We start from the raw sequence: 20925 nt of genomic DNA on the forward strand, positions 1-20925 counted from the left end.
ACGGGGAGAGGGAAGGGGTTACGGGGGAGAAGGGAGGGGTTAAGGGAGGGGAGAGGGGGAGGAGAGGGGAGAGGGAGGGGTTGAGGGGGAGAGGGGAGAGGTTAGGAGAGAGAGGGAGGGGTTGGGAGAGGGGAGACGGGGTGGGATGGGGGCTTGGGGGGAGATGGGGAGGAGAGAGGTGGGAGGGGTGAGGGGAGATGGGGAGGGGGGTTAGGGGAGAGGGAGAGGGGGTGAGGGAGGAGTTGGGGGAGGGAGGGGAGAGGGAGAGCTTGGGGAGGGGGTGGAAGAAGATGGGGAGGAAGGGGGGGAGAAGGAGGGCTTGGGGCAGGGGGAGAGAAGGGGGAGGGGAGGGGGGGAGGGGGGTTAGGGGTGGTAGGGGAGAGGGGGTGGGAGGAGTCGGAGGGAGAGGGCAGAGGGAGGGGTTAGAGGGGAGAGGGAGCGCTCATGGGGGGAGTGGGGGGGAGAGAAGGGGAGAGGGAAGGGGAGGGGAAAGAGGGGAGGGGGTTGGGGGCGGGGCTTGGTGTGGGGGCGGGGCCTAAGGGTATCTCCCCCTCCCCGGGGAGACCCCCAGGGCCCCAGCTCGGGGGACACCCTGAACCCCTATTTATGGACCTTCGCATTGAGGGACCCCAACCTGGGACCCCTTGTGCACCCCAATTTAGGGGACCCCCACCTGGGACCCCTTGCTGCACCCCAGTTTAGGGGACCCCCACCTGGGACCCCCTTGCCGCACCCCAGTTTAGGGGACCCCCACCTGGGACCCCTTCCTGCACCCCAATTTAGGGGACCCCCACCTCAGACCCTCACCTGGGACCCCTTGTGCACCCCAATTTACGGGACCCCCACCTCAGACCCCACCTGGGACCCCCTTGCTGCCCCCCAATTTAGGGGACCCCACCTGGGACCCCCTTACCGCACCCCACTAAATGGGGATCCCCTCACGACACCCCCAAAGTTTCCCTCAAGATGCTGCCCAGACCCCAAAAGCGGGGTCCCCCCCTTTCTCCCCACACAGGGGCTCCCCCAGACCCATTTCGGGGGGGCTTCTCCTCACGACACCCCCAAGGGGTCCCTCAAATGCTCCCCCAGAACCCCAAAAATAGGGTGCCCCCCCCTTTCTCCCCACACAGGGGGTCCCCCAGCCCCATTCTGGGGGGGGGTTCTCCTCGTGACACCCCCCAGGGGCTCCCCAAAAAGCCCTTAGACCCCCCAAAAGCGGAGGGGGTCCCACTCAGGGGGTCCCCCAGCCCCATTCAGGGGGGGCTCTTCTCGTGACAGCCCCCCAGGGGCTCCCCAAAAAGCCCCTAGACCCCCCAAAAGCGGAGGGGGTCCCACTCAGGGGGTCCCCCAGCCCCATTCTGGGGGGGGGGTCTTCTCGTGACACCCCCCCAGGGGCTCCCCAAAAAGCCCTTAGACCCCCCAAAAGGAGGGTCACCCTCACTGCTCCCACTCAGGGGGTCCCCCAGCCCCATTCTGGGGGGGGGGTTCTCCTCGTGACACCCCCCAGGGGCTCCCCAAAAAGCCCTTAGACCCCCCAAAAGCGGAGGGGGTCCCACTCAGGGGGTCCCCCAGCCCCATTTCTAGGGGGTTCTCCTCACGACACCCCCCCAGGGGCTCCCCAAAAAGCCCCTAGACCCCCCAAAAGCGGAGGGGGTCCCACTCAGGGGGTCCCCCAGCCCCATTCTGGGGGGGGTCTTCTCGTGACACCCCCCCAGGGGCTCCCCAAAAAGCCCTTAGACCCCCCAAAAGGAGGGTCACCCTCACTGCTCCCACTCAGGGGGTCCCCCAGCCCCATTCCTAGGGGGTTCTTCTTGTGACACCCCCCCAGGGGCTCCCCAAAAAGACCTTAGACCCCCCAAAAGCGGAAGGGGTCCCACTCAGGGGGTCCCCCAGCCTCATTCTCGGGGGGTTCTCCTCGTGACACCCCCCAGGGGCTCCCCAAAAAGCCCCTAGACCCCCCAAAAGTGGAGGGGGTCCCACTCAGGGGGTCTCCCAGCCCCATTCCTGGGGGGTTCTTCTCGTGACACCCCCCAGGGGCTCCCCAAAAAGCCCCTAGACCCCCCAAAAGCGGAGGGGGTCCCACTCAGGGGGTCCCCCAGCCCCATTCTCGGGGGGTTCTCCTCGTGACACCCCCCAGGGGCTCCCCAAAAAGCCCCTAGACCCCCCAAAAGCGGAGGGGGTCCCACTCAGGGGGTCCCCCAGCCCCATTCCTGGGGGGTTCTTCTCGTGACACCCCCCAGGGGCTCCCCAAAAAGCCCCTAGACCCCCCAAAAGCGGAGGGGGGTCCCACTCAGGGGGTCCCCCAGCCCCATTCTGGGGGGGGGTTCTTCTCGTGACACCCACCCAGGGGCTCCCCAAAAAGCCCTTAGACCCCCCAAAAGGAGGGTCACCCTCACTGCTCCCACTCAGGGGGTCCCCCAGCCCCATTCCTAGGGGGTTCTTCTTGTGACACCCCCCCAGGGGCTCCCCAAAAAGACCTTAGACCCCCCAAAAGCGGAAGGGGTCCCACTCAGGGGGTCCCCCAGCCTCATTCTCGGGGGGTTCTCCTCGTGACACCCCCCAGGGGCTCCCCAAAGAGCCCCTAGACCCCCCAAAAGCGGAGGGGGTCCCACTCAGGGGGTCCCCCAGCCCCATTTCTAGGGGGTTCTCCTCACGACACCCCCCCAGGGGCTCCCCAAAAAGCCCTTAGACCCCCCAAAAGCGGAGGGGGTCCCACTCAGGGGGTCTCCCAGCCCCATTCCTGGGGGGCTCTTCTCGTGACACCCCCCCAGAGGCTCCCCAAAAAGCCCCTAGACCCCCCAAAAGGAGGGTCACCCTCACTGCTCCCACTCAGGGGGTCCCCCAGCCCCATTCTGGGGGTCCCCTGGCCCCTCCCCAGCCCTGCAGCTCACCCGGAGCGGCTGGAGCCGGCGCTGGAGCTGCTGGAGGAGCTGCAGGAGCTGCTGGAGGAGCCGCAGGAGGAGCTGGAGCCGCAGCCCGGGGAGCAGGAGGAGCTGGAGCCCCGGCGGGGGGCGCAGCCGGGGGGGCTCGAAGCGAGAGCGGAGCCTTAATTGGTAACGGGCAGAGACAGCCCCGCCCCCCCCGGGGGGAAAAGGGGGGGGGGTCATAGTGGGGGGATAGGGACCCTAAGGGGGTCTATGGAGATGCTGGGTGGGGGGGGTATAGGCAGCCTATAGGGGGATACAGACCCTATTTGGGGGGTATAGGGAGACTATGGGGGGATATAGGGACCACATGGGGGGGTATGGGGGCTCTAGGGGGGAGTATAGAGACCCTATCGGGGGGTATGGGGGCTCTATGGGGGGGTATAGGGACCCTATGCGGTGATAGGGCCCCTGTGGTGGGGTATGGGGGCTCTGTGGGGGGGTATAGGGAGACTATGGGGGCTCTATGGGGGGATATAGGAGCCCTGTGTGGGGTATGAGTGATCTAGGGGGTTGTATAGGGACCCTATGGGGGGGATAGGGACCACATGGGGGGGTATGGGGGCTCTGCGGGGGAGTATAGAGACCCTATCGGGGGGTATAGGGAGACTATGGGGGGATACAGACCCTATTCGGGGGGTATAGGGAGACTATGGGGGGATATAGGGACCACATGGGGGGGTATGGGGGCTCTAGGAGGCAGTATAGAGACCCTATCGGGGGGTATGGGAGCTCTATGGCAGGGTATAGGGACCCTATGCGGTGATAGGGCCCCTGTGGTGGGGTATGGGGGCTCTGTGGGGGAGTATAGAGACCCTATCGGGGGGTATAGGGACCCTGGCGGGGGGTATGGGGGCTCTATGGGGGGGTATAGGGACCCTATGTGGTGATAGGGACCCTGTGGTGGGGTATGGGAGCTCTGGGGGGTGGTATAGAGACCCCATGAGGTGTTACGGGGGCACTTTGGGGGGGCATAGGCAGCCTACAGGGTGATAAGGACCCTGTGGTGGGGTATGGGGGCTCTGGGGGGCGGTATAGAGACCCTATAGTGGGGTATAGAGACCCTGTAGAATGGTATGAGAGTTCCATAGAGGGGTATAGGGATTCTATAGGGGGTTGTAGGTCGTCTACAGGGTGATAAGGACCGGGTGGTGGGGTATAGGGACCCTGTGGGGTGATAAGGACCCAGTGGTGGGGCATGGGGCCTCTACGGGGGGATATAGGTACCCTATGGGGGGGTGTAGGCAGCCTACAGGGTGATAAAGACCCAGTGGTGGGGTATGGGGGCTCTATGGGGGGTTATAGGGACCGTATGTGGGGCATAGGGACCGTAAGGGTAGCTATAGAGACCCTGTGAGGCATATAGGGAACCCTATCAAGGCTACAGGGACCCTATGGGGTCAGTGAGATGGGGCTATAGGGGCTCTATGGGGCAGGAGGGGCCACTGGCGACCCCATAGGATGCTGTGGGGCCCTATAGGTCCCTATAGGTCCCTATGGGGCAGGAGGGGCCAGCGGTGACCCCGTAGGATGCTGTGGGGCCCTATAGGTCCCTATAGGTCCCTATGGGGCAGGAGGGGCCAGCGGTGACCCCGTAGGATGCTGTGGGGCCCTATAGGTCCCTATAGGTCCCTATGGGGCTGGGCCCCCCCCTAAGGAAATGAGGCAGCGCCGGAAGCAGCTGCCCGGGCCCTGATAGCGCAGGGGGGTCGTTATCAGGGGGTAATTAACGGGGACTCATTAAGGCACTGTCACTCATTAGCGGGGGTTCGTTAAGGGGGGGGGTCATTAAGACTCATCCTTGCAGACGCGTGTTACACACCTTCATGGGGTCCCAGGGCTCCATTGGGACCCCCCCAGAGGGTTTTTGGGGGTCCCAGGGGTCCATTTTGCCCCCCCAGGGAGGTTTTGGGGACCCCACAGATCAATTTTGCCCCCCCCGAGTAGTTTGGGGGGGTCTCAGGGGTCCATTCCCTCTCAGGGGTCCATTCCCCTCCACACTTGCTTTTTGAGGATCCCAAGGATCCATTCTGCCCCCCCCCAGAGGATTTTTGGGGATCCCAGGGGTCCATTTTGCTCCCCCAGAGGATTTTTGGGGATCCCAGAGGCCCATTTTGCCCCCCCAGGAGATTTCTGGGGATCCAGAGGCCCATTTTACCTCCCCCCAGAGGGTTTTGGGGTCCCGGGGATCAATTTTTGGGGGCCCTTGGGTTCCATTCTGCGCCCCCCATGGGATTTTGGGGGTCCCAGGGATCCATTTTGCCCCCCCCCCCCCCGAGAGTTTTGGGGGTCCCGGGGTCCATTTTTGAGGATCCCGACAGCCCCTTTTGCCCCCCCCAGGACATTTTTGTGCATCCCAGGAGCCCATTTTGCCCCCCCAGGTGGTTTTTGGGGGTCCCGGGGTCCCCTTTTTCCTAGGTTTTTTTTTTGGGGGGGGGGGGGGTGTCTGAGCTCTGGCCTTCCCTCACCCCCAAGGAATTCGGGGGGGGGGGGGGGTTTGGTTAGTGCCCCCCCCCGCTCCGGATTCCGGCGCTGACTCACGGTGTAAACACGGCGCCAGCGCCGATTCCCTTATAGGGCCCTAAAACGAGCTGCCCCCCCCCAGCCCTGCCCCCCCAGCTGAAAATAGAACCCTGAGGCCCTTGGGGACCCCCCCAGGGCGCCCCCCCCCCCCCCCCCCAAAAACCCCACTAATTAGTATCTTTTCCTACCTCTTTAATTCTTTTGATTGGGGGGGGTCTCCAAGAGGCTTCCCAGGGTGCCCCCCCCCAATAATAAGCACTAATTAGCATTGTCTCCAAGCTCTTTAAGCCTTTTAATTAAGGGGGGGGGGGGGTCCTGAAGGGGCCTCCCAGAGCGCCCCCCCCCTCAATAAACACTAATTAGCATCTTCTCATACCCCTTTTATCCTTTTAATTATGGGGGGGGGGGGGCAAGGGGCCTCCCACAGCACCACCCCCCCCAAAAAACATCAATTAGCATCTTCTTCTACATCTTTAATTGTTTTAATTAAAGGGGGGGGAGGCCCAAGGGGCCTCCCAGAGCGCCCCCCCCATAATAAACACTAATTAACATCTTCTCATACCTCTATAATCTTTTTAATTAAGGGGGGGGGACACCAAAGTGCTTCTTCAGCGCCACCACCTGAGCCTCTGGGGGAGAAAATGGGGGGAGACCCCAAAAATAGGTGAGTTGGAGCCCCCCCCAAACCTAACACCCCCCCCAAAAAACTCCAATGACCCCCCCCAACACACTCAGAGCCCCCCCCAAATCCAAGACCCTCTCTAACTCTCTTAGAGCCCCCCCCTAAAGCTGAGCTCCCCCCAAATCCAAGCCCCCCCCCAACGCTCTCAGGGCCCCCCCAAATCAGAGACCCCCTCCAACTCTCTTCCAGCCCCCCCAATCTGAGCCCCCCCAAATCCAAGCCCCCCCCAACACCCTCAGGGCCCCCCCAAATCCAAGCCCCCTCTAAGTCTCTCAGAGCCCCCCCCCAGTCTGAGCCCCTCTAAATCCAAGCCCCCAACACATTCATTCCCCACCCCCGAAGCCCCCCCCCCCCGGTGTGTTTTGGGGTGCCCCCCCGGTTTTGGGTCCCCCCTCACCCATGGAGCTCAGCTGCGCCCCCTCCGCCAGCTGCGCCACCTCCCGGGCCGTGTCCACCAGCTGCACCACGGCCGACAGGGACTGGGGGGGAACGGGGGGTCAGGGACCCCAAAATAACCCCCCCAGAACCCCCACGGGACACAGGGACCCCCAAATCCCCGGTGGGGACCCCCAAATCCTTCCTTAGGGGGCACAGGGACTTCCCCTAAATCCCTCTAGGGCCCCCCAACCCCAACATGGGATCCAGGAGCCCCCCCAAGTCCCACCCCCCCATGGGGCACAGGCACCCCCAAATCCCCTCCTTGTGGGGCACAGGAACCCCCCTCAACCCCTTGTGCCCAAATCCCCCCCAAGGGGCACAGGGACCCCCAAATCCCCCCCAAGGGGCACAGGGAACCCCCTCAACCTCCTGTGGGACCCCCAACCCCACCTATGAGACCCGGGAGCCCCCTAAATCTCCCCCCTATGGGGCACAGGGACCCTCCCTCAACCCCCTGGGGGACCCCCAACTCCACCCATGAGCCTCAGGAGCCCCCAGATCCACCCCTATGGGTCCCAGGGACCCCCAAATTCCCTGTGGGACCCCCAAATCCCTCCTTGTGGGGCACAGGGACCCCCCCCAACCCCCTCCATGGGGCACAGGGGCCCCCAAACACTCTTTTTGACCCCTCCAAATCCCTCTCTATGGGGCACAGGAACCCCCCAAATCACTGTGGGACCCCAAAATACCCCTGATGGGGGCACAAAGACGCCCCCAAATTCCCCTGATGGGGCACAGGGGCCCCCAAACTCTCCTTTTGACTCCTCCAAATACCCCCAAGGGGCACGAGGACCCCCAAGTCTTTCCCTATGGGGCACAGGGACCCCCAAGTCTCTCCCCATGGGGCACAGGGAACCCCCTCAACCCCCTATAAGACCCCCAACTCCACCTATGAGACCCAGGAGCCCCCCAAATCTCCCCCCCATGGGACACAGGGACCCCCAAAGACCTCCTTGTGGGGCACAGGGACCCCCAAATCCCCTCCATGGGGCACAAGGACCCACAAATCCCCCCCCATGGACCACAGGGTCCCCCCAACACCCCCGTTTGGGGGTTCACCCCCTATACCTGCTCCAGTTTCCGCAGGCCCTGCAAGACGGGGGGGACCAGGGCGCCACAGGGGGCGAGCTGGGGGGCCTTCCCCGTTCCCAGCCCCCCACCGGGCGCCCCCAGCTCCGACGCCCCAAAAGCCGTGGCCAGGCGGGTCAGATCCCGTGCCGCCACCTCCAGTGCGGGAAGGGCTGGGGGGGCCGGGCCCGGAGACCCCCCCAGTTCAGGGTTCTGTGAGAAAAAAGGGGGGGTCAGGGAGGAAAAGAAAGGGCTGCGGGGGGGTCCAAGCCCCCTCTCCGGCCTCACCTGTGACTCCAGCAGCTCCAGGCGCTGCCGCAGCCCCCGCAGAGTCGCCGCCAGCTCTGACACCGAGGGACGAGAACGGGGGCTCCTGGAATTTGGGGGGGGTCAGGGTAGATAACGGGGACCCCCCCATACTCCCTAGACCCTTTCCTAGATGCTGCCCCCCCCCCCCGATGCCGGTGACCCCCCCCTATAACCCCTTCAGGCCCCCCAAGATGCTGCCCTTCCCCATAACCCCCCCTCAACATGCTGGTGACTCCCCAGAACCCCCTCAAGATGCTGGGGACCCCCTATAACCCCCCTCAAAATGCTGGGGACCCCTCCCAGATGCTAGCGACACCCCCAGAACTCCCCTCAAGATGCTGGGGACCCCCAGAACCCCCCTCAAGATGCTGGGGACCTCCCCCAGATGCTGGCAACACCCCAAAACTCCCCTCAAGATGCTGGGGACCCCCCAGAACTCCCCTCAAGATGCTGGTGACCCCCCAAAACTCCCCTCAAGATGCTGGGGACCCCCCTATAACCCCCCTCAAAATGCTGGGGACCCCCCCATAACCCCCCTAGATGCTGCACCCCCCCCCCCCAGTACCTGGGTTTTGGGGCGTCCTCATCCAACACGGTGGGGGTTGGGGGCAAAGGGGGGTTCAAGACCACCTCCCCCTCAGGGGACCACAAAAGCCTGTGTAGGAACTGGGTGATGCGGGCACACCTGGGGGGGGGCCCAAAAATCAGAGGGGGGGTCATGAAGAAGGGGGGGGGGGGCCCTCAAAAGAGGAGGGGGGGTGTTACAAAAAGGAGAGGGGGGGTCCCAAATAAAATGGGGGGGGAGCTCAAATGGAGGAGGGGGGGGTCTAAAATGGAGGAGGGGGGGTCTAAAATGGAGAGTGGAGATGGGGAGGGGGGGGTCGGAGCCCCCACCTGTCCTTGTCACAGACCCCGCTGCCCCTCCCCTGCATCCAGCAGGTCCTCAATGAACTCCAGCTGCTGCTCGGGGGGGGCCGTGCCCTGGGGGGGGGGACGGACATGGGGTCACCCCAGAGCGCCCCCCAGTTCACCTCCAGTCCCCCCACTTCACCCCTAGGTGACCCAACCCCCCCCAGGCCACAGAGTCCCCCCCCAAGACCCCCAATTCCCCCCCCCAAGGTGACCCCAACCCCCTCCAGACCCCCAATTCCCCCCCCCAGGTGACCCCAACACCCCGCAGGCCCCACATTCCCCCCCCCCAGGTGACCCCAACCCCCTCCAGACCCCCAATTCCCCCCCCCAGGTGACCCCAACCCCCCCAGCCCCCCCAAACCCACCTCTACCAGTGCCAGATCGTCCTCCCGGCACAGCATCAGCTTCGCTCCCAGTGCAGCCACTTCTGGGAGACAAGTGGAAACTGGGGGGACTGGGAATGGGAGCGGGGGGGAGTTTTGGGGGGTGGGGGTGGTTTGGGGGCGGGTAGGAGCTCGGTTTGAGGGGCGGGAGGTGTTTGGGGCTGGTTTGAGGGGTTGGTTTTGGGGGTGGAGGTTGGTTTTGGGGGGTGGTTTTGGGAAGGGAGGGCGGTTTAGGGGGGCAAGAAGCTGTCTGGGGGTGGTTTTCGGGGGATAGGAGTTTGGTTTGAGGGGTGGGGGCTGTTTGGGGGTGGTGGGGCTGGTTTGAGGGGGTGGATTGGGGGGGTGAAGATTGGTTTTGGGGGGCAAGAGGCCGTCTGGGGGTGGTTTTTGGGGGGTGGTTTTGGGGGGGTAGGAGCTTGGTTTGAGGGGTGGGGGCTGTGGGGCTGGTTTGAGGGGTTGGTTTGGGGGGTGGAGTTTGGTTTTGGGGGGTGGTTTTGGGGAGGGAATTCGGTTTGGGGGTCAAGAGGGTGTCTGGGGGTGGTTTTTGGGGGTAGGAGTTTGTTTTGAGGGGTCAGGGCTGTTTGGAGGTGGTGGGGCTGGTTTGATGGGTCGGTTTGGGGGGGTGAAGGTTGGTTTTGGGGGGCAAGAGGCTGTCTGGGGGTGGTTTTTGGGGGGTGGTTTTGGGGGGTAGGAACTTGGTTTGAGGGGCGGGGGCTGTTTGGGGCTGGTTTGAGGGGTTGGTTTTGGGGGTGGAGGTTGGTTTTGGGGAGGGAGGGCGGTTTGGGGGGGCAGAGGCTGTCTGGGGGTGGTTCGGGGGCAGGGGGGGTTCATTTTTGGGGTGCCAGAAGGCAATGTTGGGGGTCGGGGGGTCTGTACCTCGCAGCCGGGCATCGCGGGGCCCATCCTGCAGGGCAGCCAGGCGGTTGGCGAAGGGGGGATACACCCTGGGGGGGGGGGGGGGGTGTGAGCAGTGAGGAGGGGGTCACACGGAGCGGGGTGCAGAGTTCGGGGGGCGGTTAAAGTGAGCGCCCCCCACCCCGATACCGGAGGCAGAGCCACTCGAGCAGCTCCAGGCGCTGGAGAGAGGGGGTGCAGAGCAGGCCCAGAGCCTTATCGGGGTCCACAGGCAGCAGCGGCACCACGGCGGGGCATGACAGGGCCTGGGGGGGGGGGGGGGGGGCAAAAGAGGGATATTGGGGACCACCCCCCCAAGAAACAGGAGCCCTGGGGGTAGCAGCAGCCCCCCCTCAGGCAGCAGGACCTCCCAGGACTGAGATCCTGCGACATTGGCGGCTCCCCCCGTCTTTTCTCCTGCTTTTAGGTCCCCAAGAGGAACCAGACCTGCTCCCCCCCCACCAAAGATATCGTGGTCCCCCCCCCCAAGGTAGCAGAGCCCCCCACCAACATACCAGGAACCCCTCCCACCCCACCAAGAGAAACTGGGGTCTCCCCTCAGGTATCAGACACTCCCCCCCCCCCCCAAGGCACTGACCCCCCAAGAGAACCAGGACCCCCTGAGGTGACAGCGACACCCACCCCCAAAGGGTCAGGACCCCCCCACCCCCAAAGAGAAACCAGGGCCCCCCCCTCACCCCCAAAGAGAAACCAAGGACCCCCCTTCACCCCTAAAGAGACACCAGGATCCCCCCCTCACCCCCAAAGGGACACCAGGTCCCCCCTCACCCCGAAAGAGAAACCAGGACTTCATTTAGGACCTGCCCCTCATCAAGTGGACCAGGGGGACGCACCCTCCCTCTCCTCAGGACCCAGGGCCCCCCCTTTAGGACCCAGGGCCCCCCCTTTAGGACCCAGGGACCCCCCGTCCCGCTGTCACCCCGAGCCGCTCCAGCAAAGCCGCGGCGGCCGCCTCCTCCAACGCCGCCGCCATTTCCCGCCCTGAGCGCGCCCCGCCCCCTATTGGCTGATAAACCGCCCGGTTCCGCTTCTGATTGGCTGAAGGCGCCCTGGCCCCGCCCCCTATTGGCAGAGAGAGAGAGAGAGAGAGAGAGAGACCGCCCACACCCGCGTCTGATTGGCTGATGCCGCCATGACCCCGCCCCCTCCCGCCTGTGTCCGCCTTGGCCCCGCCCCCACCAGCTGAGCCCGCCTGGCCCCGCCCCATTGGCTGAGACGGATCCTGACTGGCTGGTGCCGCCGTGGCCCCGCCCCCCTGCTGCCATTGACCAATCAAACCCCTTCCCGCGCCGCCGCCGGCCCCGCCCCCCGGGTTTGTTTGGGGGTGGGGGGGGGGGCCTGGTGTAGGACAGGACGTGCTGGAGCCCTGGGACCCCATGAAGGTGTGTAACACGCGTCTGCAAGGATGAGTCTTAATGATCCCCCCTTAACGAACCCCTGCTAATGAGTGACAGTGCCTTAATGAGTCCCCGTTAATTACCCCCTGATAACAACCCCCCTGCGCTATCAGGGCCCGGGCAGCTGCTTCCGGCGCTGCCTCATTTCCTTAGGGGGGGGCCCAGTCCCATAGGGACCTATAGGGACCTATAGGGCCCCACAGCATCCTACGGGGTCACCGCTGGCCCCTCCTGCCCCATAGGGACCTATAGGGCCCCACAACATCCTATGGGGTCGCCAGTGGCCCCTCCTGCCCCATAGGGACCTATAGGGCCCCACAGCATCCTATGGGGTCGCCAGTGGCCCCTCCTGCCCCATAGAGCCCCTATAGCCCCATCCCACTGACCCCATAGGGTCCCTGTAGCCTTGATAGGGTTCCTATTGACCCCCCCCAGCGCCATAGACTCCCTATGGCCCCACCCATGGGGTCCTTATAGCCCCCCCCCAATCCCTACAGACCTTCTCCATGCCCCATAGAGCCTCTATAGGCCCCTATAGGATTTTTATTCCCCTTCATAGGTTCCCTATATGCCTCACAGGGTCTCTATAGCTACCCTTACGGTCCCTATGCCCCACATAGGGTCCCTATAACCCCCCATAGAGCCCCCATACCCCACCACTGGGTCTTTATCACCCTGTAGGCTGCCTACACCCCCCCATAGGGTACCTATATCCCCCCGTAGAGCCCCCATACCCCACTACTGGGTCCTTATCACCCCGCAGGGTCCCTATACCCCACCACCCGGTCCTTATCACCCTGTAGACGACCTACAACCACCTATAGAATCCGTATACCCCTCTATGGAACTGTCATACCACTCTACAGGGTCTCTATACTCCCCTATAGGGTGTCTATACTCCCCCATAGAGCCCCCATACCCCACCACAGGGTCCTTATCACCCTGTAGGCTGCCTATACCCCCCCAAAGTGCCCCCGTAAGACCTCATGGGGTCTCTATACCACCCCCCAGAGCTCCCATACCCCACCACAGGGTCCCTATCACCACATAGGGTCCCTATACCCCCCCATAGAGCCCCCATACCCCCCGCCAGGGTCCCTATACCCCCCGATAGGGTCTCTATACTCCCCCACAGAGCCACCATACCCCCCACCAGGGTCCCTATACCCCCCGATAGGGTCTCTATACTCCCCCTCAGAGCCCCCATACCCCCCACCAGGGACCCTATACCCCCAGACAGGGTCTCTATACTCCCCCACAAAGCCCCCATTCCCCACCACAGGGGCCCTATATCCCCCCATAGAGCCCCCATACCCCACCACAGGGGCCCTATATCCCCCGATAGGCTCTCTATACTCCCGCACAGAGCCCCCATACCCCCCCATGTGGTCCCTATCCCCCCCATAGGGTCCCTATACAACCCCCTAGATCAGTCATACCGCACACAGGGCCTCTATATCCCCCCATAGAGCCCCCATAGTCTCCCTATACCCCCCCATAGGGTCTCTATACCCCGCCACAGAGCCCCCATACCCCACCACAGGGGCCCTATCACCGCATAGGGTCTCTATACTCCCCCCTAGAGCCCCCATACCCCCCCATGTGGTCCCTATATCCACCCATAGTCTCCCTATACCCCCCAAATAGGGTCTGTATCCCCCTGCCGCGAATAAGAGACGGGACGATAGCTTGATACAAGCAAAAGTGTCCGATTTATTGTGGTTAAAACACATTTTTATAGTGGTTACAAGAGGCGTGTTCCAAACGGATTGGTTTTTACCCTAAACTAGGCAATCACAGACTGGTTCATACAAATGAGCCTTTTTTAAGCATGATGTACAGAAACTGTTAGGCACAATCAGTTGGGTCCGGCCGCTGTTGGGAATGTCTAACACGGATTTCGGCCCCTTGTTCAAACTGCTCCAGGGAGATACTGACTTGTGTTCCCACCGCAGTCTTGGCCCTGAGGCCACTAACTCCTTACACAAGGTCGCTGCGGCAATCAGCTTGAAACAAGCACATCGGTGGGCTCCCGCGTTACCTTCTTACCTGATCATTTTAAATGCCGCTCGACAGCCTCATGCCCTGATATTTCAACGGGATTTTGAAAAATCAGACCCACTGTTAATTATTGAATGTTAATTGCATCATCACCTGTTACAAAGATTGCTTGTTTTACCAGAATTGACTGATGCGACTTTACGAGAGTGATGCAAGGAATAGCTTGGATGCCTCTGCCTTCTGACTTTCTATCAAAGGGCACTAGAATCACTCATCTGATTTGTTTTTCAGCAATTGTACCCCAAGAAGAGACAGAGGCTGTGGTTCAACTGACCAGTTCGTGATTCTATCAGTGCAGAAACTACAAAAGACTACCATAAGTGAAATATTTCTTAGACAATCGATATAAGCCTTATTAAATACATTTCTGGGACCTTTCACTCTCAAATGTCCACTAAGCCGGCAAACAGGTAAATTTACCTGGGGACCTTTGGAATGAAAGGCTTCAGAAGGAAAAGTTTTAAAATACCTAGCAAAACATGCAGCTGTATGTGTGTGAGTGCACTCCCCCCCCCCCCCCCCTTTTTCCTCCTTCCTTTCTAAGTTCTTTTTTTCTTTCTTTCAGCTTTGCAGCAGTCTAAAGGAGTTAAGGGTGTTATCTCTCTAGGAAAATGTTGTGAGAACGCTCTGCATTCCAATGTTGCTCGTCAGCAATTGCTGGGCCCTAGTGCAGACAACCTTTAGGGATAATTGAGGCAATAATAGAGGAAAATTCAAAAGCTTCATTACAAATTATTGAGTGGATATTTTACCACATTAACCCCAAAAAACATACTCACTAAATTTGAAATGATTACAATGATAATCAGCGAGGGAAGAAAAAGAAGTGTTTAGTTATTAGGCCAAGGCTCGACAATCATTTCTATCCCAATGACAAAAGAATGTGCTAAGTGGTACACGGTAAATATTTTGAATTTATAAGTAGATCTAATAGATGATCCAGAAAGTCTTGATCTCCATTTACCAAGTCATGGCATTATTGAACGTGCCCCTCAAGTAATAAAGGCATTGTTAGCAAAGCAGAAAACGGGGGGAGTCAGGAGAGACACCAAGGAGCAATGGAGCAATATCCATGTGAAGGGGGGAGGGGGATGTGAAGGGGGAGGGGGTTGAGCCCAGGCTAGACAGGAACGAGCCTGGACGTGGGGAATTGGTGACTGGGAGAGGGTGCGCGGGCGAGGACCACCAGTACCTCACCGCACAGAAAGTGGGGGAGAACACCCCTCGGGGTGCCAAGGGAGATGCAGGCACGCTGGTGTCAACTACTCCAGTTACCAGGCAGTTGGGAACGAGCCCTGTTCCCTCTAGGAGGGCTGAAGGCTCGGCAGCTCAGCTGAAGGGCATTTACACCAATGCACGCAGCCTGGGGAATAAGAAGGAAGAGCTGGAAGCTGTCGTAGGGCAAGGGGCCTATGATGTCGTTGCCATCACGGAAACGTGGTGGGACGACTCATATAACTGGAGTGCGGCTATGGTGGGGTACAAGCTTTTCAGGCGGGACAGGAAGGGCAGGAGAGGAGGCAGGGTAGCCCTCTTTGTGAGGGAGGACTTGGACTCCATTGAGATGGAGTGTGGCCATCAGGAGGTGGAGTGCCTGTGGGTCAAAATCAGAGGAGCCCACCAGAAGGTAGATTTTGTGATGGGAGTCTGTTACAGACCTCCCAGCCAAGGAGAAGCAGCTGAGGAGCTCTTCTGTGAGCAGCTGGGGTTAATCTCTAGATCGATGCCTCTCGTTCTGGTGGGAGACTTCAATCTGCCTGATATCTGCTGGGAGTACAACACAGCAGAAAGGAAGCAGTCTAGGAGGTTCCTGGAGTGCGTGGGAGACAACGTCCTCGCACAGCTGGTGAATGAACCAACCAGGGAGGGTGCCCTCCTGGACCTGCTGTTGGTGAACAGAGAAGGCCTTGTGGGGGATGTGGCGGGAGGTGGACGCCTAGGACTAAGTGACCATGAGATGATAAAATTTTCTGTTCTAGGTGAAGTGAAGAGGGTGGTTAGCAAGACGGTAGCATTAAATTTCCAGAGGGCAGACTGTGATCTCTTCAGCAGGCTGGTTGGCGAAGTCTCATGGGAGACAGTACTCAAGGGCAAGGGAGCCCAGGAGGGCTGGGAGCTCTTCAAAGGGGTGGTCCTAGCAGCTCAGGAGAAAGCCATCCCCGCGGTCCGGAAAAAAAGCCGGCAGGGGAGAAAGCCAGCTTGGTTGAATAGAGAGATCTTGAGGGATATCAAGAAGAAGAGAAATGTTTATGGGCTCTGGAAGAAGGGACAGGCCTCTTGGGTGGACTACAGGAGGGAAGTGAGATTGTGTAGGGGAAAAATCAGAAGGGCTAAGGCTCAGCTAGAAATTGGATTGGCCAAGTCAGTGAAAGAGAACAAAAAATCTTTCTACAAACATATAAATAATAAAAGGCGGACTAGGGAGACCATACAGTCCCCATTGGACACAGAAGGAACAACAGTGACAGGGGATGAGGACAAGGCTGAGGTACTTAATGCCTTCTTTGCCTCAGTCTTTAGTCGTAAGGAGGGTCGTTCCGTCTGTGGACAAACCCAGGAGCTAGAGGAGCAGAATGAGGCTCCCGTGATCCAAGAGGAGGTGGTCAGAGCCTTGCTAGCCCGACTGGACAGCCACCAGTCTATGGGGCCGGACGGGATCCACCCTAGGGTACTGAAGGAGCTGGCGGGTGTGCTGGCCAAACCCCTTTCCATCATCTTCCAACAGTCCTGGAAGACTGGGGAAGTCCCACTGGACTGGAGGCTGATGTTGTGCCTGTCAGTCTGACCTCAGTGCCAGGGAAAGTCATGGAGCAGGTGATCTTGAGTGCTATCATGAAGCTCATGCAAGAGAACCGGGGGATCAGGCCCAGTCAACACGGGTTCACAAAAGGCAGGTCTTGCCAGACTAACCTGATCGCCTTCTATGACAAAGTGACTCGGCTGCTGGATGAGGGAAAGGCTGTGGATGGATCTTCCTGGACTTCAGTAAAGCCTTTGACAGAGTTTCTCACAGCGTTCTGCTTGAGAAACTGTCACCTCTGGCCTGGCCAGGCGCACACTCTCCTGGGTGGAAAACTGGTTGGCTGGAGGGCCCAGAGAGTGGTGGGAGATGGAGTTAACTCCAGCTGGAGGCCAGTGACAAGTGGGGTTCCCCAGGGCTCAGGGCTGGGTCCAGCCCTGTTCAATGTCTTCATCAATGACCTGGATGAAGGCACCGAGTGCACCCTTAGCAAGTTTGCGGACGACACTAAGCTGGGTGGAAGTGTCGATCTGCTGGAGGGTCGGGAGGCTCCAAAGGGATCTGAACAGGCTGGACCGCTGGGCAGAGTCCAATGGCAGGAGGTTAAACAAGGCCAAATGCCGGGTCCTGCACTTGGGGCACAACAACCCTGAGCAGCTACAGACTGGGAGAAGTCTGTCTAGAAAGCTGCCTGGAGGAGAGGGACCTGGGCGTGTTGGTTGACAGCGACTGAACATGAGCCAGCAGTGGCCCAGGTGGCCAAGAAGGCCAATGGCATCTTGGCTTGGATCAGAAACGGCGTGACCAGCAGGTCCAGGGAGGTTCTTCTCCCTCTGGACTCGGCACTGGTGAGACCGCTCCTCGAATCCTGTGTTCAGTTCTGGGCCCCTCACCACAAGAAGGATGCTGAGGCTCTGGAGAGAGTCCAGAGAAGAGCAACAAAGCTGGTGAAAGGGCTGGAGAACAGGCCTTATGAGGAGCGGCTGAGAGAGCTGGGGGTGTTTAGCCTGGAGAAGAGGAGGCTGAGGGGAGACCTCATTGCTCTCTCCAACTCCCTGAAAGGACATTGTAGAGAGGAGGGAGCTGGGCTCTTCTCCCAAGGGACAGGGGACAGGACAAGAGGGAATGGCCTCAAGCTCCGCCAGGGGAGGTTTACGCTAGACGTTAGGAAAAAATTCTTTACAGAAAGGGTCATTGGGCACTGGAACAGGCTGCCCAGGGAGGGGGTTGAGTCGCCTTCCCTGGAGGGGTTTAAGGCACGGGTGGATGAGGTGCTGAGGGACATGGGTTAGTGTTTGATGGGAACGGTTGGACTCGATGATCCGGTGGGTCTCTTCCAACCTGGTTATTCTGTGATTCTGTGAATATGTAATGAATTTTTTGCGATTAGCAGGAGATAATCAAATTGTGTCGAAGTTGAAGCATGTACAAACCGTGTCATCAAAATCAGAGCAAATATAAGACAATGTGAAAGTGCTATGGAAAACCAGTTCTTATGGGCAATGGACAGGTCTGTATAAGCTACTGACACGGGGACGAGGTTCTGCTTGTGTTTTTATTCACTTTATTCGCGGCAGGGGGAGACAGACCCTATTTGGGGGGTATAGGGAGACTATGGGGGGATATAGGGACCACATGGGGGGGTATGGGGGCTCTAGGGGGAGTATAGAGACCCTATCGGGGGGTATGGGGGCTCTATGGGGGGGTATAGGGACCCTATGCGGTGATAGGGACCCTGTGGTGGGGTATGGGGGCTCTGTGGGGGGGTATAGAGACCCTATGGGGGGTATAGGGAGACTATGGGGGCTCTATGGGGGGATATAGGAGCCCTGTGTGGGGTATGAGTGATCTAGGGGGTTGTATAGGGACCCTATGGGGGGGATAGGGACCACATGGCGGGGTATGGGGGCTCTGTGGGGGAGTATAGAGACCCTATCAGGGGGTATAGGGAGACTATGGGGGTTCTATGTGAGGATATAGGGGCCCTGTGCAGGGTATGAGTGACCTATGGGGGGGTATGCGGACCACATGGCGGGGTATGGGGGCTCTGTGGGGGAGTATAGAGACCCTATCGGGGGGTATAGGGACCCTGTGGTGGGGTATGGGGGCTCTGTGGGGGAGTATAGAGACCATATCGGGGGGTATAGGGACCCTGGTGGGGCGTATGGGGGCTCTATGGGGGGATATAGGGCCCCTGTGGTGGGGAATGGGGGCTCTGAGGGGGAGTATAGAGACCCTATTGGGGGGTATAGGGACCCTGGTGGGGGGTATGGTGGCTCTGTGGGGGAGTATAGAGACCCTATCGGGGGGTATAGGGACCCTGGCGGGGGGTATGGGGGCTCTATGGGGGGGTATAGGGACCCTATGTGGTGATAGGGACCCTGTGGTGGGGTATGGGAGCTCTGGGGGGTGGTATAGAGACCCCATGAGGTCTTACGGGGGCACTTTGGGGGGGTATAGGCAGCCTACAGGGTGATAAGGACCCTGTGGTGGGGTATGGGGGCTCTACGGGGGGATATAGGTACCCTATGGGGGGGTGTAGGCAGCCTACAGGGTGATAAAGACCTCTATGGGGGGATATAGGGCCCCTGTGGTGGGGAATGGGGGCTCTGAGGGGGAGTATAGAGACCCTATTGGGGGGTATAGGGACCCTGGTGGGGGGTATGGGGGCTCTGTGGGGGAGTATAGAGACCCTATCGGGGGGTATAGGGACCCTGGCGGGGGGTATGGGGGCTCTATGGGGGGGTATAGGGACCCTATGTGGTGATAGGGACCCTGTGGTGGGGTATGGGAGCTCTGGGGGGTGGTATAGAGACCCCATGAGGCGTTACGGGGGCACTTTGGGGGGGCATAGGCAGCCTACAGGGTGATAAGGACCCTGTGGTGGGGTATGGGGGCTCTATGGGGCGGTATAGAGACCCTATAGTGGGGTATAGAGACCCTGTAGAATGGAATGAGAGTTCCATAGAGGGGTATAGGGATTCTATAGGGGGTTGTAGGTCGTCTACAGGGTGATAAGGACCGGGTGGTGGTGTATAGGGACCCTGTGGGGTGATAAGGACCCAGTGGTGGGGTATGGGGGCTCTATGGGGGGGTATAGGGACCCTATGTGGGGCATAGGGACCGTAAGGGTAGCTATAGAGACCCTGTGAGGCATATAGGGAACCTATGAAGGGGAATAAAAATCCTATAGGGGCCTATAGAGGCTCTATGGGGCATGGAGAAGGTCTGTAGGGACTGCGGGGGGGCTATAAGGACCCCATGGGTGGGGCCATAGGGAGTCTATGGCGCTGGGGGGGGTCAATAGGAACCCTATCAAGGCTACAGGGACCCTATGGGGTCAGTGGGATGGGGCTATAGGGGCTCTATGGGGCAGGAGGGGCCACTGGCGACCCCATAGGATGCTGTGGGGCCCTATAGGTCCCTATAGGGCAGGAGGGGCCAGCGGTGACCCCGTAGGATGCTGTGGGGCCCTATAGACCCCAAAAGGTCCCTATGGGGCAGGAGGGGCCAGCGGTGACCCCATAGGATGCTGTGGGGCCCTATAGATCCCTATAGGTCCCTATGGGGCAGGAGGCGCCAGCGGTGACCCCGTAGGATGCTGTGGGGCCCTATAGGTCCCTATAGGTCCCTATGGGGCTGGGACCCCCCCTAAGGAAATGAGGCAGCGCCGGAAGCAGGGGGGTCGTTATCAGGGGGTAATTAACGGGGACTCATTAAGGCACTGTCACTCATTAGCGGGGGTTCGTTAAGGGGGGGGGGCATTAAGACTCATCCTTGCAGACGCGTGTTACACACCTTCATGGGGTCCCAGGGCTCCATTGGGACCCCCCCAGAGGGTTTTTGGGGGTCCCAGGGGTCCATTTTGCCCCCCCCGGGGGATTTTGGGGACCCCACAGATCAATTTTGCCCCCCCCGAGTGGTTTGGGGGGGGTCTCAGGGGTCCATTCCCCCCCACACTTGGTTTCTGAGGACCCCAGGGGTCCATTCTGCCCCCCCCCCGAGGATTTTTGGGGTTCCCAGGGGTCCATTTTGTTCCCCCAGGGTTTTTTTGGGGACCCCAGGGATCTATTTGCCCCCCCAGGGGGGTTTTAAGGATCCCAGGAGCCCATTTTGCCCCCCCAGGAGATTTCTGGGGATCCCGGGGTCCCTTTTTCCTAGTTTTTTTTTTTGGGGGGGGGGGGGTCTGAGCTGAAAATAGAACCCTGAGGCCCCTTGGGGACCCCCCCCAGGGCGCCCCCCCCCCCCCCAAACCCCAATAATTAGTATCTTTTCCTACCTCTTTAATTCTTTTAATTCGGAGGGGGCTCCAAGAGGCTTCCCAGGGTGCCCCCCCCCAATAATAAGCACTAATTAGCATTGTCTCCAAGCTCTTTAAGCCTTTTAATTAAGGGGGGGGTCCTCAAGGGGCCTCCCAGAGCGCCCCCCCCCTCAATAAACACTAATTAGCATCTTCTCATACTCCTTTTATCCTTTTAATTAAGGGGGGGGGGCAAGGGGCCTCCCACAGCACCCACCCCCCCAAAAAACATCAATTAGCATCTTCTTCTACATCTTTAATTCTTTTAATTAA

General features: G+C 60.2%; 1 protein-coding gene across 4 annotated transcripts; it reads right to left on the reverse strand.

The window, feature by feature from the left end:
* Positions 1 to 5873: 5873 nt before the first annotated feature.
* On the reverse strand, positions 5874 to 11155 carry LOC138734907 (HAUS augmin-like complex subunit 7). 4 transcript variants are annotated; one of them, XM_069882733.1, is made up of 7 exons: positions 9222 to 9280; positions 8839 to 8925; positions 8510 to 8629; positions 7924 to 8008; positions 7636 to 7848; positions 6527 to 6608; positions 5874 to 6076 (listed from the first exon to the last, which is right to left on the reverse strand). In XM_069882733.1, exons 2-7 carry the CDS (start codon positions 8874 to 8876, stop codon positions 6027 to 6029), a joined length of 588 nt encoding a protein of 195 aa, XP_069738834.1. In that variant the 5' UTR covers positions 8877 to 8925; positions 9222 to 9280; the 3' UTR covers positions 5874 to 6026. The 4 variants fall into 4 exon arrangements, 3 of the variants coding, with proteins under 3 accessions (XP_069738834.1, XP_069738836.1, XP_069738835.1); XR_011339651.1 differs by lacking the exons at positions 5874 to 6076; positions 6527 to 6608; positions 7636 to 7848; positions 8839 to 8925 and adding exons at positions 10116 to 10183; positions 10284 to 10399; positions 11074 to 11155 and having other exon boundaries at positions 9222 to 9283; XM_069882735.1 differs by lacking the exons at positions 5874 to 6076; positions 6527 to 6608; positions 7636 to 7848; positions 7924 to 8008 and adding exons at positions 10116 to 10183; positions 10284 to 10399; positions 11074 to 11155 and having other exon boundaries at positions 8543 to 8629.
* Between the last annotated feature and the right edge of the window lie 9770 nt (positions 11156 to 20925).

The sequence above is a fragment of the Phaenicophaeus curvirostris genome, unplaced genomic scaffold, assembly GCF_032191515.1.
Source record: "Phaenicophaeus curvirostris isolate KB17595 unplaced genomic scaffold, BPBGC_Pcur_1.0 scaffold_300, whole genome shotgun sequence".
Classification (NCBI taxonomy): Eukaryota; Metazoa; Chordata; class Aves; order Cuculiformes; family Cuculidae; genus Phaenicophaeus; species Phaenicophaeus curvirostris.

Excerpts from the sequence above, each read along its gene's own strand:
- LOC138734907 (XM_069882733.1), bottom strand. The coding sequence starts at position 8,876 with ATGCAGGGGAGGGGCAGCGGGGTCTGTGACAAGGACAG. Across the intron at positions 7,849-7,923 it reads TGGAGCTGCTGGAGTCACAG|AACCCTGAACTGGGGGGGTC; the intron begins GTGAGGCCGGAG and ends TTTTTCTCACAG. Across the intron at positions 6,609-7,635 it reads GCCTGCGGAAACTGGAGCAG|TCCCTGTCGGCCGTGGTGCA; the intron begins GTATAGGGGGTG and ends GTTCCCCCCCAG.